Genomic DNA, 17,371 nt, shown 5'->3' on the forward strand with positions numbered 1-17,371 from the left:
CCTCTCTCAGCTTGTGGCCATAGTTTCCTAGCTAGTCTCCTTTCACCTTCTCCTCTTTTCCTTCTTCTGCAATCCTAACTCCACCTGCTGCCAGAGTTGTCTTCCTAAAGCACCCACCTAATTTTTTCAACATTCTGCATGTAAGGGCTCCCCAGTTCCACTGCAGTGGTTCTCAAACCATGATCCCCCCAAACCTGGAACAGAAGCCTTTCTAATGTTGGTCTTCCACAAAGGAGAACAAAAGCCAATCAATACTGCCCGACTCCAAAAAGTTGGTGTTCATGGTCATGGGTGATCATGTATTTGAGTCCTGCCATCTTGGGATTGTTTGGGGATTATTATTAGTCCTAGCATGTCCAAAAATGCAAAAGCAGTGAGATTACTGAAAAGGTTATAAGAGGGGACAAACAAGTACAATGAAAAATAAAGAAACTAAAAGTTACACTGTTAAATATGGTGACTCAATAGACTTTCAATGTACAGCAAAATTGTCTATTGGGGGGAAGATGGCCATCTGCTACACGAGGCAAAGAAAATTGAATATACTGGTTTTAAGGCTTCTTAAAGCTCTGAGGAACCAACTTGCTCCTCCAACTGGATGGAAATGCATCCAGGGGTTTGTGAATTTAAATACCACAGTCATTCCGGACTTGAGAACATGTGGATCTACACACAACTTTTCACTACCTAATAACCTTTCAATATCTAATTTGAAAATAAGAGCTGGAGTTTTTCCACTGCTAAGAGTCAGATAGAGTTATCTTTTTCCAATTTATAGACAAAAAATATTAAGTTAAAGGATAAATTTTCCGGGTTTTAGGTTTCCCCTAAGAATTCTTCTTCCCTCTTGGAATTCTTAATCACCTGTCATCCCTTCCTGCCTGTTATCGAGATTGCTAAAGTGTCACATGTCAGAAGTGCCTTCACTGAGCCCAAAGCGTATCTCAGAGCCCTCATGCCTGAGTCCATGCTCCATCTATCCTAGCACTCACTGTAGCTAGTGAAGTAGAAATACTCTGGTGTATCTCCCCAAGGTACAGCTGGGCATGGGTTTAAGTGGCCACTCCAGCCCATGCATCTGAAAGTATCCAATGACCACGTGAAATCCAAGCTGGCAGATGTGTAAATGTTCACGCTGATAGGTGACAGGTAGCCGGTAGTTGCATACAAGAATTTCTGTCAGTTCTGAACATTTATATATTTAAATACTTGTATTCATTTGAGCACCAGTTTACTTAGTCTACAATTTATCATTTAAACTCTTTAGGAGGCATAAATTTGGCTGCCCCATGTGGAAGAACACCAAGAAACCATAGAAGAAATGCTAATGAAACATTAAAGGGGAGATCAAATGGACTGCTAGACCAAAAGGTATCTCTGATAAGACACCTAAAAAAGAACCGAGGGAAAGGAGAGGAAGAGAAACATCTTAGGACTAATTAAAAGGAAGTGGCCTATGCAAATAATCAACAAGCCGTAATTAACGTGAAATATTAGGACACAGGAAACAAGTCTTACAACCTGGAGGGCTGAGGGGAACTGAATATTGTTTTCATATCATTTGCTACAAATAGGCTCTACCTATTCAAAAGCAGTTCCTTATATAAATCACAGGGTTAGATTTTCAACATAATCTGCTTTACCTTCTGAAACTTATATCAAATCTGCACCTCGTCATAGACATGCTCTCTCAAGATTCCATCACTGCTTTCACTAAGTAATGTATCTGAGAATAAAAATATCAGCTTGTTTATATTAAAATATATGAATAAATCAAGATATGGTATTAACATTTCATTATTAACACCTGAAATGTTAGAACAGGTACCTTTGGCTTTATTCAAATGACCTGTTTGTATGTCCATCTTCCCACTCAAGTTCCTATAGGAACCGGTTATGTTTTTAACCCCAGACCCTAGCACTTGACAGGTTCTCAACAGACATCGTTTGAGCTGAACTGGTAACTGAACGATGAAATTGACAACTGAACATGAATTCCATGGCAATTAAATAAACAAATGACATACAGAAAACCTGAACATATAAGGAAATACAAATATAGAGACAAGGGTCATTTCAATCTTAGTGGAAAAAATTAAAATAAGTAGCAAATTTTAAAAAGACAATGTCTAGTGCTACTAGGGTGATGGGGAGACATGGCATTCATCATGTCGCGCACAGTGACATGTGTTGCCGAGCAACATTACTTGCTGTGCTGCAAGTGAAATGATAGCGCTATCTTGTTAGAAGGCAATTTGGCAATATGCTATGTAAATATTAATTTCTTACAAATGTAGTGATTCTAAACTCCAGAGAATTCATCAGAAGGAAATAATTTAGAGGGGAACAGCTATGATCATTAAAATAGTGACTGGACATGTCAAAAGAAAGGGGAGACCTAGATGTCCCTCAAAAGGGATAACGGGGCTTCCCTGGTGGCGCAGTGGTTGAGAATCCGCCTGCCAATGCAGGGGACACGGGTTCGTGCCCTGGACTGGGAAGATCCCACATGCCACGGAGCAGCTGGGCCCGTGAGCCATGGCCACTGAGCCTGTGCTTCCGGAGCCTGCGCTCTGCAACGGGAGAGGCCACAACAGTGTGAGGCCCGCGTACCGAAAAAAAAAAAAAAAAAAAAAAAAAAAAAAAAAAAAAAAAGGGATAACGACCAGCTTAAGACAGCAAAGCTAGTTGAAAGACAATTGTGAGTCCAAGGGGAAAAAAATGAAAGTCTGAACTAAAGCAATCGGAAGAATGGCCATCGAGAGGCAGAGACCAAGTCAAAAGACAGTCAGGAGGCAGAACTGCCAGATCGTGGTGAGAGCCTGGATAATAAAGAACGTGGAAGAGAGATGGGGGGACTGACAGGTGACTAAGTAGGTGTGGTGGCATTCTATGCACTAGAGCAAGTGTCAGCGAACTCTTCTGTAAAAGGAACAGATGGTAAATAGCACAGGCTCTGCGAGCCATACAGTCACTGTTAAAATTACTTAGTTCTGCTGCATCAGTACATAGCTACATTCCAATAAACCTATTTTACAAAGCATAGGCAGGATTTGGCCTGCAGGCCAAAGTTTGCCAATGCATAGACTAGGGGATCCAGGGAAAGGAGGCCAATCTGAGGATGAAGTTCATGAGTTCAGTGTTAGCAGGACATTTAAGTGGAGACGTTCAATCTAGAGATGAAGAGATGCCAGGGCCAGAGGAATAAAACGGAGTCGTCAGCCAGTTGGCGGCAGTTATGGGGCTGAGATCACCCAGGGGGAATGGCCTCAGAAGAGACGACGTGAAGGGCACTTCCTTGTCCAAATACAAGGGCAGATGGGCAATGTCTTCGGGTCACTACAGTCCTGGAACGGTAGAGGCATTATGGCCTAATCTCCATTAACTCCCTTAACTTGAAAAGAGGCTCCTATTTTAACTTGGGGCTTTCATCCCCTTTCCCAAGATTAATAACTTTAAAGTTTCAAACTCATAGATGAAAAAGAAAATTTCCCACTGGCTGGAAAGTAAGGCAATTCTAAAATAAAATGTCTATCAACTTTTTAATGTTTCATTTTTATTATGAATTTTACACTCAAAACATATATAACATGTGCATTAAGTATGATGAATGATGACAGAACAAACGTTTGGTCTCCAAGTTAAGAAGAAGTAAAGAAGTTCATTACCAAAACACCACTGTCCAACTTTCATACCGTAAGAATTAGTCTCTAAACTAGAGATCAAATCAGGCAGCCCAAGACCAGATAAAGCTTGAAGATACATTTTCTTTAGCCTACACAGTGTTGGTGTTTCTTTCTTTTTTTTTTTAGTTGCCAACATTAAACATCAAGAAATCAGCATTCTGGAATATCATTAGAAATAAGGAGATGTGACTATATAACACACATGTCACCATGGCAACAGCTGGCTGGAGCTGAGAGCAACTCTCCCCTTTAAATGAACATGTACTCACTAATTCACTGCAGTCCTCATCATCCCCTATTGCCTTAAACCTATCTCCTACTTCACTTATTACTTTTAATTGCTTTGGCACTTGAATTTGCGACTCCTGTTTACAAAGTATAATTGTGGTTTCCAACTTTTTGGAATGTGGGAGACATTATGTAAAGCAAAAGTTCAGACTCTCTCACCAGGAACATTACAGGTCCATAATCCCTTATCCATCACTTTGAAATCTAAAAAAAAAAAAAAGTTTTTTTGTAACTCGTTTGGCAACATAACTTGACCTAAGCTAACATGAAACTATTTTTAATCTTTAAGGATTCCATTAAGTGTGAAATACATTCATATATTTTGCTATGGAAATAATAACATGTATGATGATTACAGGCTGCTGCCCCAGACCCTACTGGAGATATTACATAACAGCATACGTGCATTATTACTTTTCTTTTTTAAAAAAATTATTTATTTTATTTATTTACGGCTGCATTGGGTCTTCATTGCTGGGCGCGGCTTTCTCTAGTTGCGGTGAGCGGGGGCTACTCTTCATTGTGGTGCATGGGCTTCTCATTGTTGTGGCTTCTCTTGTTGCGGAGCTCGGGCTCTAGGCACGCAGGCTTCAGTAGTTGTGGCTCGCGGGCTCTAGAGCGCAGGCTCAGTAGTTGTGGCGCATGGGCTTAGTTGCTCCGCGGCACGTGGGATCTTCCCGGACCAGGGCTCGAACCCATGTCCCCTGCATTGGCAGGTGGATTCTTAACCGCTGTGCCACCAGGGAAGTACCTACTTTTCTTTAAAATCTGAGAAATTCTGAGTTCTGAAACTCATCTGACCCCAGGGATTTTGGATAAAGGACCATGGGCCTGTTACACTTTTACTATCTATATTTAAGAAAACACACACACAAAGCAGATAGGAGTGTAATAATATTTTTAAATGGATTTATATTGGATTAATTATAATGGCATCTACCTACATTTGAGAAACAGAAATAGGATGATATATGCAAAACCATCGCAGTCTGATAAGAATGCATAGAGCACATGCTGACTCTAGGACCCTATACCCCAGTGCTGATTCCCGGGGTGGAGGAGGGGGCCCTTCCGTGCACAGACTGGGAATCACTGGCACCAAGGTAATTCCATATAAGAGTAGCTGCGTTCACGTACTCTATATGATATGTGAAAATGATGCTTATGACCACATCCTTTTAGGGTTTTTTCTTTTTTTTTTTTCAGTGAACAATGGGTTTTCACTTACCTATAAACACCCTGTTTGCTATTCTAGGATTTCACAATATGTAAAGTACATAACAAGGCCACAGAAGATCAGATTCAGAAGAAGCTGTAAAGACACCAGACTCCTTTCCACCCCCACTCTATGCAGAGACTGGATGGAATCCACTCAGACTGAAGCGCAGCACAGCTAACTCCCCTTTCTCAGAATTGCTGTTCAGGGGAAATCAGTGTGAGTAAAATGAGGCAGCAGAGTAGGCAAGGGACGTAGAATGCGATGCTGGCAAAAGTAAGGATACGGTCTGTACCGCCAAACATAGGAAGGGCTGTCTCACGGAAGAGAGACAAGACAGATGCAATGTGGCACAAGAGGACTGCTCTGGGGTGTGCGGGGTAAGCGGTATTTGACTCACCTTGAGAATTAGTGCTGCCCGCCTGGAGTACAAGGTCATTAGATACCTGTGCCCTTCAGGGAGGGTCGGCAAAGAAGGTAACAGAATAAAACAAGCCAGGTGGGGACTGGATGGCTCATGCCCCACCCAGATGGGACAGCTGCTGCTGAGCTCCTGATATCTGCACTCAGCAGGGATGCCAAGCGTTGCCAGGTCTTCCAAGATTTTAGAAGCAGCTGCAAGTCCAGGTTTTCATGCAAAAACTTCTCATTTTTAAGTATGAGCCAATGATTGTTAAAAAATAAATAAATAAATACTGAATAGGCCAAAGAGAACACATCTCTGGCCTGCAAGCAAGCAGCGTGGAGCTTTGGTTTTGATAATTCAGACGTCCAGACACTGGCAAGACTCGAACAGGATTTCTCAACCTCAGCAGTCTTGGCATTTGGGACCAGATAAGTCTGGATTGTGAGGCTGTCAGGTGCATTGCAGCATATTCAGAAGCCTCCCTGGCCTCTATCTACCCCTCCCCTAATCAAGTCACAACAATCAAAAAATGTCTCCGGACATTGCCAAATGTCCCCTGGGGGGCAAAACCATACCTCGGTAAGAGCCACTGGACTAGCCCAACATCCAACTCTCAGCCTTCAGGATTTTACCAAGGCATCACTCACGACTCAAACAACAGGTTTTTCACGTAAGAGGAGTTGCCCACGAGAAGATTTATGGCTGCTTTGGAATTAGAAACCTGGGTTTGAATCCACAGCTCTGTCATTTACTAGCCTGATGACCTCTCTGAGTTCTGGCTTCCTCACCATTAAAACAGGAACAAATAACATTGCCTCTGAGAGCTGCTGCAAGAATGCAGTGAGATAATTTATGCAAAGCACTGAGCCCAGCGGCTTAATAAGCACCAAAAACTTTTAATAAACATTAATCCTTCCCTGGTGAAAAGGCAGCCCAGATTCTGTAGTCGGAAGCACATGGGATCCAGAGTCAGAAGCCCTGGACCCGAGTCGTGCCTCAGCTCCTTAGTAGCTGTGCGAACATGGCAAGTCATTTTCCCTCTTTCTAGAATAGAAGTGATCGTTGCCAGTAGGTGAGAACCAAGCCAGGTGGTCTGGTACAGCATTAGGCAAACTAAACCAACTAGACAAAAGTTGATGATTAGTACTATCAAATCTTTTAAAGGTTTCTGTAAAGGAAAGAATGAGCTCTTCAACAAATCCAAACAACTGAGAATGCAGTAGTATCAGGGTTAAGGTACAGGGAAAAAAAGAAAAATAATAATAGGGATTCTGAACCTCCAGGTCCTTCTAGACAAGCAATTGCCACCTGGTGACCTACACACCAAATCTGGCCACCGATATATTTTGTTTGGCCCTGCATAGTATCATGGTGATTGTTTCTTTTGCATTAAATGCCATCTAACCTTCTTTAAAATCCAGATTTCAGGCTTTTCTGGAAAGCTACAAAGGTTGAGTCACTCTGGGCCCAAATTCCCACATGCCCCTTTGGTGAGATCATGGGTGGGGGCACACCCCCAACCCTTACCTGGCCTCAGTCACTCATTTATTTTACTAGTCTGGCCCTTCTAGGCATTTGAGTCTGTAACCTTGGCTTATCGAAAGCGAACTATCTGGGAAAGCATTTGAACCTCTAGGGAGTACTTCAATCAAGGCAGAAACCCACACCCAATGAGACACTCTCTCCCAGAGCCTCACCCAGGTAATAACTCTCCTGGTTAGTCTTTCAGCTTCCTTTTCTCCTGGACACTTCGACCTCATAACTAAACTTTCCTCAAGCTCCTCATCCTGTGTACACCTTCCTCCATGCAGGGTATCACCTCCCCCAAATCACCGCCTGCATCCACTGGATTATCTGCACCAAGGATTTTCAAACAACAAAATATCTTTCTTAGCAGGACTACAAAAGACACGACATGATGTTTCTTGTTTCCTGACCAGCACCCCAGTTTCCCTTGGGGAGCCACTGCTCCCCCACTCTCAGTCCCTGTTGTTCAGACAGGGTTTACTCCATACCCATTTCCAGGGAAAAGCATGGGACCCAGTCAGAAGCACTCAGAGTCAATCTTGGGCCTTTGGCAACAGTGACTGGAAGAAAAATATTCTCTGTCCCTCTGGGACCAGAACTGAGGGCAATGGAAGAAGGGGGTGGGGCTGGGGATTCTCCTTGTGGACACAGCTTGTCTCAAGAGTGGAAGCCCTGGATCCAGCCCAACCTGCAGCCATACTCCTTTTGGATTCTTTTGGTCACATGTAAGCCTATAAATTCCCATCTTCGCTTATAGCAGTTTGATTTGGGTTTTCTTACAATCAAAAGAGACCTCATCAATACAAGAGAAATTTGAAAGAAGTGCTCGAAGATGGAAACAAAGCCTTCGCTCAAACTTTCTCCTGTTTTTTGGTTACCTCTCTCCATCCAATAAGAACTGGCACTAGCCATCCTTCTATAAGCACTTAGCTCAGGGTAGACAATTATTTCTTTGCTTGGCTATCTCTTCCACAAATCTACTGAGCTCCTTCAGGGCAGAAACTGTGTCGTATTCACTTTTGACTCTTTAATACCTCACACACTGGCACACAGTTTGGGCCAACAGGTGTCTGTTGAATGGATGAATCAACAAAAGTCAGGAGGATGAAAGGAACCATCCTCATTCTCTCCTTTGGGACACCCATATCAGGAGAACACCTCCTAAGCCTTGACCTTATGGGACACAAACCATCTTCTGAAACAGACTCATCTACTCCTTGTAAACAAATTGCATCATGAGAACTCACTCCTTCCAGCCATTACTAATTCTCCAACATGTCCATCCCATGGAACCTCACTGTGGGGTTACTCACAAGTTCCTCATTTTGCGAAGAGAATACTTCATCACGAGACACCACCTAGAACTCTACACACTGATAGTACACACTATGGGCAAGCCATTCACACAAATAACCTCATTCATTAGCGCATGTGTGCTTTCTAGCCTTTGTTTTGACCCAAATACATCCAGAAGCCTGATTCTGGTGCCCACCAACCATCTGCTTCTGCCCAATAACAATTCTAGGCTCTCTCTTACCTCCATTTTTCCTCCCTAGTCCTTTACAATTACTTAAGTGGGAAAAGAAATACAAATATATCTAGGAAATCAATAGCAGTAAAGCAACAGGTTCCCCAGTAAAAACAGTTTTGACTTTAGGTGCATAATTGCCATACCCTTAATAGCTCTGTAATAGCTGCAGCTTCCATTGCATCAAGCAATAAAGATTTTCAAACAGAGTCAAAGGTCAGGACCAGAATTATAGTCCTAGGATGAGTCACACCACTTACTCTATCCAATTCTCGTTTTCCCATACTTGGGCCCACACCACCAGGGCAATCTAGTGAGAACTGGATTTACATTCGTTTAACAATATTTACTGAGTATGTACCATGTTATAGGAACCACAGCAGACCCTGGGAATCAAAGAATGAGCAAAAACTCTTAAAGTGTTTAGTCTAATGGAGAATGCTGCCAAGTAAAGAGGTAATTACATTATGCAAAAACAGGTGCTACATGGAATTATAGCACCAAGGAGGGACATCCAATCTATGCTGGAGCATCAGGGAAGGCCTTTTAGAGGCAGAGACCTTTATGAGGAGACCTGAAGAATGAGCAGGAGGTGGCCTAGGGCAGGTGTGATGAAAGAGGCTTCCCAGAGATCCAGGTAGAGGCTAAAACGTAAGAAAGCACAGCCTCCTCTGGAAACAAAGTAGGCAAGTATGGCTGGAATTTAAAAATGTAAAGAGAGTAGCTGCTACAGAGGAAGCAGGGGCCAGAGACACCCTGAACAGCTTCCCTGAAATGCTCTGTAGCTTTTAAAGCCTCAGAAATTTGTTTGAAAAAAAAAAAAAAAAAATCACTTGCCTGATACAATGTACAAACAGGCAAAAGGACTATCTGACAAATGGCATCTTGACACTCACTAAATACTGATTCCACAATGCGTGTAACCGAGAGCGCTAAGAGGGGTAGAAAATTCACAGAAATTATCTTGTAATTCATCTACAGATTCTTGGTTGAAACATTAGCCGTCACTAATACTCTGTCTACCTTCCTCTCTCTCAGCATTATTTCTGTCATTTTCCCACAAATAACAGAAAAGCAGGCACACCTAGGCTTTAGCCTAGACAGGAATTAACTCTGGAAATAGGATAAATGCACACCAAGCTAACAGGGTGAGGTACCAAAAAAAATGAACAACAAAACTAAGCAGAAAGTTGAGGGAAACGAAACAGTAAAGAGCAAATTTAGAAAACTCAAGAGGAAGTAAAAGTATTTTCATACACACACAAAAAAAGAAGTGTCCCACGTGCTCCAGCCAAACCAAACTCCCCCTTTGACTCAACTGCTGAAAGAAGCAAAAGCTGTGAAAAATTCCCACTTTCATATCTCTTCCCAGAAAAAACAGCAAAATTCGTACCATACAGCTAACTTGCCCTGGAAGACCTTGAAGTATTTGCCCCAGATAACACAGCACACGACAATCACCGCCAGAAGCTCTCAAAGCCACAAACCAGTCCTGTTCCAACAGCCCGGTCATCTACAAACTCTGGTCTATTCTGTCATTTCAGAATCAATGCTTGTCAAGCAGTCAAGGAAACCCAAAGAAACATGGAGCAGGATCTGCTTCCAAATCCAAAGTGAGAAAGACGTTTTTTAAAAAAAATAGTAATTTCCTTTTAAATTGGCACTAGGCGTTTCCAGAATCCTTTTCTCCAAATTCCAACTTTTTAAATGTCAAGCCATCCCGTTCATATTCGCCCCTGGTCTGGAGACGGCACCACCTCTAAATTCCCTCAAAGGGCGTTCTGAGACTCAGTAGGCAGATCCGCTGGGCTTTAATGACCCTTTACTTCTTTACTGCCACCATGCACTTGTAAGCTAGGCTTTGCGGCAGCGGGGCGACCCGGAAAGGCTGAGAATGCTGCCCCCAAGCCCCGCAGCCTCGGACACACCACTGATCGGAGTTTCAGCCGCAGGCGGCGGCCCGGGCCGGCTCGATCTCCGGGGAGGGAAAGACAGGGGACAAGTCCAGTCCCCGGAGGGCGATGCTTCGCGGCCAGTGGGGACCCCGAGGGGTGGGAGCAGGGAGGCGCGGCCCGCCCCGCCGGTCTCCGGGGGCCAGGCGGCGGCCCAGAGCCGGGCGCCAGGCCGCGGCGTGGCGCCGCCCCCGGCCCCGGGCCCCGCCGGCCTCGGGCGGGACGGCGGCCGGGCCCGGAGCGGCCGGGCCCGCGGAGGAGCTGGCCGGCCCCCGTCCGTGACCCCCGGCCCCCGGCCCGCGCAACCCCCGGGCGGCCCGGCGCGGCGCACTCGCCTGCCCACGGTCTGGTTGGCCAGCTGCTTCATGCGGTTGAACTGCTTCTTCATGGCGACGGCGGCGGCGGCCCGCGGGGCTCAGGCCGGGCGGGACGGGGGACGGCCTGGCGGCTCCTACATCGCTTCGCGGCCGAGGCGGCGGCGGCGGCGGCGGCAGCTCCCCAGGCCCGCGGCCCCGCCCTCGTCGCGTCACTTCCAGCGGCGCCGCCCGCCGGGCCCGCGGGGTCTGGACGGGCGAGGAGCGCCAGGCCCCGTGCGGCGCGCAGCCAGGCCTCCGCCGCCGGCCCGGGGGCCGCCCGATTCCCTGACCGCAGGCGGCCCCCGGGCTTCGCGAAGCGCGCCCGCCCAGGGCCCTGCGGCCCACTCGGACCTCGGCGTGCTTTCGCTCAGCGATCGCTCGCTCGAGTGATATTTAACTCACTACCCAGACTAGATCTCAAACACACGTGGACAAAGCAGACACAAAGAGTGTAGACGGTGCGACACTCCGTCCAAGAACCGCCAAAACTCATCTTCGGGACTAGACACCTGGGCAGGGCTCGCTGAGGGAGGAGGGCCGAGGTGGACCCGAAAAGGAGCTTTGGGATGATGGAAATGTTCAAAGTCTTTATCAGGGCCGTACTTATGTACAGGTGTAGACATTTGTCAAAATGCACCTATCTGTGTGCTCTTAAGAGGGATGCGTGTCCCTATGTACGTTTTACCTCCATTTTTTTAAGAAAAAAAATGGTTGCGTGAAACTCACAAGCTGCAGGACAGTGTGATGCCACTTAGTAAAAAAGTCAAAGGCAATTAAATATATTTTACTCCTATTCGAAAAGTGTTACTCTAGTACTGCTCTTCTTTTATGATTAAAATCTACCTTGCATATCATTCCGTATCAAAAAAAAAAAGTCAGTGGCAAGGTGTGTTTTCTAGGAACAGGAGCTCAGAGATGGCACCTTCAGAGAGGCTGTGATGCTGGCCACGTCCAGGGGGCCGAGGTGTTGCAGGGCACTGGGAAAAATCACTGAAGGAGAGGAGAAGGGCCCAACTCCGGCGCTGGGAAGTCGTGGATGAACAGAGGCCCGAGAGGGGACAGGTCACTGGACCCGGGCCTTTTGTTACCTCCCAGGCCAGGCCTGGGTGTTGCCAGGCAGGTGTGGCCATTGAGGGGCCCTCGCAGCCCGCATTGCCTAGAAACCCCTTTGATTCTTTGATTCTTTGATCTTAACCTCCCACTGGCAGCAGTGCAGTGACACTTGGCGGGATTGTCCGACTGCGCTGGACACTTTTTACGGAGCGGACCAGGTCAGTTCTATGACCTGCTTTGATGTCCTCCTGGTTTGGTGGCCTTGGCTCCCACTTAGGCCATTCCCTGGGGCAAGTGGGTGGTCCTGGGGCATCTTTCACAGGCCACATTTCTAGTTTCACAAAAGATGTGCTGGAGAAAGGAGCTGAAAATGTAGAAGTACCTGACTCTACAACAGAGGAGGTTGATGACGCTCAGTCAGTCTTAAAATCAGAGGCTGACTCAGAATCTTTGTAGTGATGTAGACGAGAAGTATGAAGCCTCAGAGCTTCAACTAAAGCAGCAAACTACAAGTTACAGGCATCAGTTACACCAGAAAGACGTAGAAATCAAACTTCTTAAAGCAAGGCAGATAGTGCTAAAGGATCAGTTGCTAAAGGTGCAGTCAGTCACCCAGATAGTAAATCTTGAGGATGGCCTTGTGCCCTCAACTCGTTTACCCTCTTCACTGTGTTATGATATCTATCAGCATGCTTTAGGTCTCCAGAACGATGATATGGACTTTCCTGACCTAATTTGGTCACAACAAGAAATAAATAGATTGTCAAAAGAAGTTTTAAGACTTGAGGCTGATGGCAGCCATTGGAGACATTTTGCTCAAACTTCTACAGCATTTATTTCATTTAGATCTATAGCTTTGATGTAAATGAAATCTACAAACTGCAAAATACCATCAAGGAATTTGAACAGAATCTAAATAAGGAAATTGATGGCCATCAACTTGAAATAGCAGTGTTGCAGGATGTTCATCAACAGAAACTGGCAGAAATAAGTCGCAGGCATCAAAAACAATTAAAGGACTATGAGGGAATGATTCATGATATACAAAATGCTATTAAGTCCTAGCAGCTGAAAAAATAGAGTCCACCAAAAATATAAAAGGACTTGAGATTAGAGTAAAATATCTTAAAAAAAAATTATCTTCTGTAGAAAAGGAAAGCACTGCTTTAATTAGAGAACAAGACCAGATAAATGAAATGAACGAAACAACTGAAGAAGGTGAGTTGCAGCCTTCTGTTAGGAAGCAGAGTGATGCTGTGACAGAGAAAGAAAAAGTTCTTCCACAGAGTACATCGCTGGAAGAAGTGTCCAGATAGCAACAGCCACTGTCTGATGCTGAAAATGAAATAATGAGATTGAGTAGCTTAAAGCAGGGTAAAAATCTCATGGAAGAGAACCTGAAACTTCAAAAATGAGTCCAAGTTTTAGAAAAAGAAAATTCATTATTAAATAAAGAAAAGGAAGAACTTCAATTATCACTTGTCAAATTGAGCGATGAATATGAACTCATTAAAAGAACAGCTACAGGAGACATGAATTCGGATCCAGAAGTACATCATTTAAGATGTGAGTGGGAAATCAAAGAAGGAAAAGTCAATGAGAGTACTACCTAAAAGAAATGACTGATTCCTGAGTTAGGAGACTTGCACAGACAAAAACAAAAAAACTACGATGCACGTGGTTTTGATGAAAGATCAGCAAACAGAACAACAAAATGAAGGAGACAGCATCATCAGTAAAGTAAAACAAGATCTAGAATATGAGAAAAAGAGAGTTCGTTAACTTGAAGATGATAAAAGGAACATTACTAAAGAGTTAGATGGGCAAAAAGAAAAGTTAATTCATTTAAAAATGGAAAAAGGACAGTTAGAACCAGAATTTTTGTCAGGATGAACAGAGATTGTTGGAAGAAAGGAAGTATGAGCAAGCTATTAAAGAACTGTCAAATAGGGGCTTCCCTGGTGGCGCAGTGGTTGAGAGTCCGCCTGCCGATGCAGGGGACGCGGGTTCGTGCCCCGGTTCGGGAGGATCCCACGTGCCGCGGAGCGGCTGGGCCCGTGAGCCATGGCCGCTGAGCCTGCGCGTCCGGAGCCTGTGCTCCGCGGCGGGAGAGGCCGCAGCGGTGAGAGGTCCGTGTACCACAAAAACCAAAAAAAAAAAAAAAAAAAAAAACTGTCAAATACAGATAACCCAGACAGCTGTGCCTTATAGCTGGAACATGAGTATTTAATTAAACTCGGTCAAGAGAAAGACTGTGAAATTTCAGAACTCAAAAAGAATATTGAGGGCTTCCCTGCTGGCGAAGCGGTTGAGAATCTGCCTGCCAACGCAGCGGACATGGGTTCGAGCCCTGGTCTGGGAAGATCCCACATACCGCGGAGCAACTGGGCCCGTGAGCCACAATTACTGAGCCTGTGCGTCTGGAGCCTGTGCTTCGCAACAAGAGAGGCTGCGACAGTGAGAGGCCCGCGCACCGCGATGAAGAGTGGCCCCCACTTGCCACAACTAGACAAAGCCCTCGCACAGAAACGAAGACCCAACACAGCCATAAATAAATAAATCAATAAATTTAAAAAAATAATAATATTGAGCAGATGATTGCTGAGCACAAAGAAACCAAGGAAATTTTGTCATCTAGTTTAGAAGGGCAGAAGCAATTGAAACAACTCATAAGAGAAAGAAATTTTTATTCAAAAACTTCAAGGAAGTTCACAGCTTCGGGAGGAGTTAGATCAATATACTCAAGCCTTAAGAAAAATGGAAATTTTACAGCAAACCATAGAGGAAAAAGATACAAGTCTGGCATCCATGAAAGAAGAAACTAGTCACCTGAAAGAAGAATTGGAATGACTGAGCAAAGAACACAGTCAAACTGTACCTGTGATTGACCCTAAAACTCTAGACACTGTTACAAAACTAGAATCTGAGGTATCTCAACAGAGAACAGTTGAAGATAATCTTGAGATTAAACCTCATCAAAAGATAATTGAAGATCAAAACCCGAGTAAAATGCAACTACTTCAATCTTTACAAGAGCAGAAACAGAAAAATCCCAAATACCAACACAAGCAAATGAATATTAAACACAATCAGCTCTTTTCGGCCAAAGGGGAGGAAATGGAGAATTTGCAAAATGCAACAGAACAAATCAAAACCCAGCCACTGGAAAAATTCCAGCACATGCCAACAGAACATTCTGATACTTTTCAAGTAATAGAAGTTCAGAGTCTTAATATAGAAAATGGAAATGAAAAGCATGACTTATCTAAAGCCAAAACTGAAAGGTCAGTACAAGGAATAAAGAACAAAAATTGGAGATTAAACTTCTAATTGAAAAGAATACCCTTTTAACTGAACAGATTGATCAGCTGTCCAAAGGTGAGATTGGTAAACTAACTCAGTTTATCCAGCAAAAGTGTCTTTACATGAAAGTATCTTCAGCTTCCTCCAGTGACCAAGATAATGGACAGAGTCAACAGCAATTGAGAGCCTATGCTTTGGAAAGAGAACAAATATTAGCTGTTTTAGATGAGAAGACTAGGAAAACAGCAATCTTAAAAGAGAAAACTTGAGAAGGATGGATATAATTGTTGCCAAAGAAGCAGACCCCACGAAACTCAAAGATGCAAATACAAAACTCTCCACCAGACTTGAAAACAGTGGTCAAGATATGTTTAGAGAAACGATCCAGAATTTATCCCACATCATTCGAGAAAAGGATATTGAAATTGATGCTTTAACTCAGAAGTGTCAGACTTTACTGGCAATACTGCAAACGTCCAGCAATGGTGATGAAGTGAGAGGTGTTAATACGGATCAGTTTGAGGAGCTTCTACGGGAACATGATAAATTAAAACAGCAAGTTAAGATAATGGAAGAGTAGAAAGAGCACGTGATGGCCACTGTACAAAATAGGCAGCGTGGGTCACCCCATCTTCAGAAAGAGCTTCAACAACTTCAGGCACGGGTTTTAGTTGACAATGGTAATAATTCTAAGCTACAGATGAATATAGTATACTGACCTGATCAAACTTATGATGGGAATGAAATCAAACTCAAAAACTTGGAGAAGCAAGTAGCGCAAATTCAGTTTAGCCTAGAGCAGCTTTGCAATACCAAAGATATTCTGTTAGGGACGTTTGACCTTATTTTACTACAGTCCTCCAATGAATCACTTACATCTGAGTCAGCAGCCTCTCTGAAGGCAACGAAACCTGATGGATTGAGTGAATCTTCTAAATTGCCCAAAGAAGAGATAGAAGAGTTAAGAAAATTAACGGAGGAAAAAGATGCAACCGTTAGAACACTCCAGGAAGATAATCAGAGATTGTCTGATTCCATTGCAGACAGTTCAGAACTAGAAAGAAAACGACGGGAACAAATGGATTCAGAAATGAAGCAGCTACAGGAGAAACAAGATGACTTGCAAAACTTACTTAAGGAAAAAGAGCTTTGAATCGAAGCAAAAAGTGATGAATTACTTTCTTTTTTTTTTTCTTTTTCTTTTTTTTTTTTTGTGGTACACGGGCCTCTCACTGTTGTGGCCTCTCCCATTGCGGAGCACAGGCTCCGGACGCGCAGGCTCAGCGGCCATGGCTCACGGGCCCAGCCGCTGCGAGGCATGTGGGATCTTCCCAGAGTGGAAATGAACTTTTGAGGCAGGGAGTAATCAGCCTGAAGGAGAGAGTAATCAACTTTGAACTGGATATGTGTGAACTGAAAGAGGAAAATGAAAAATTAGTAGAAATATCTAGGGAAGAGGAAACAAAATCAAGAGACAAAGATGTGCTTTTCTATGATGCGGAGAGAGAAAGAATTGGAACATGTTGCAATGAAGGAGAAGGCGCTTGCTTTTGAGCGTCTTTTGAAAGGAACAGAACTCGGCAAGACGGCAATTAAGTCAGTTTTTAAACGCAGTTACATCACTGCAAGAAAAGACTATTATATTTCAACAGGCCCGAAATGAGACCATGTTGGCATTGAAACAGAAACAAATAGAAAACTGGGCCCTCCAGGGTGAGGTTTAACATTTACACGACAAAGAACTACACTTAAAGCAGGAGCCAGAGAGATCGCATAAGCACGCAGTAGAATCATCAGTTCTCGAGCCATGGGCTGCCATGGATGTGCACCTCAAAACCGTCAGGAGTAAGGAGAACACACAACTGCCCCAAGGGAAGATGCAGCGCAGGAGAGATGGACAAGGTCACTACTTTTGCCTGAACAGCAATGACTCAGGAGGCAACCATGGGGACATTCTTAAATCTTCCTGGGGTCATGGCCTCCTTCCTTTCTACAAACAACACAAGGGGTCATCCCCAGGACTGTGGTGGGTGGGTGGGGGCCTTACTTTCCCAAA

At 44.2% G+C, this 17,371-nt stretch overlaps 1 protein-coding gene and 2 pseudogenes across 8 annotated transcripts in view; 2 read left to right on the top strand and 1 right to left on the bottom strand.

The window, feature by feature from the left end:
* The window catches only part of ARHGAP17 (Rho GTPase activating protein 17), an 89,259-nt gene extending 78,133 nt beyond the window's left edge, over positions 1-11,126 (bottom strand). For 5 of the 8 annotated variants that reach the window (XR_010836594.1, XR_009331000.2, XM_059036960.2 and 2 more), the window contains exon 1: positions 10,939-11,126. Coding sequence is in view for 4 of the 8 variants with exons in the window: in XM_059036960.2 (XP_058892943.1) it covers positions 10,939-10,991 (53 nt within the window). In the remaining 4 variants the exon portion in view is untranslated. The remainder of the gene's footprint in view (positions 1-10,938) is intronic. The other 3 variants (XR_010836595.1, XR_010836596.1, XM_067013597.1) reach the window with 2 other exon arrangements.
* Positions 11,127-11,995: 869 nt separating this feature from the next.
* LOC136792604 (thyroid receptor-interacting protein 11-like) lies at positions 11,996-13,905 on the top strand (annotated as a pseudogene).
* A 276-nt stretch (positions 13,906-14,181) lies between these two features.
* On the top strand, positions 14,182-17,039 carry LOC131741612 (thyroid receptor-interacting protein 11 pseudogene; annotated as a pseudogene).
* The last annotated feature ends 332 nt before the right edge of the window (positions 17,040-17,371 follow it).

This window comes from Kogia breviceps, chromosome 14, assembly GCF_026419965.1.
Source record: "Kogia breviceps isolate mKogBre1 chromosome 14, mKogBre1 haplotype 1, whole genome shotgun sequence".
Taxonomy (NCBI): Eukaryota; Metazoa; Chordata; class Mammalia; order Artiodactyla; family Physeteridae; genus Kogia; species Kogia breviceps.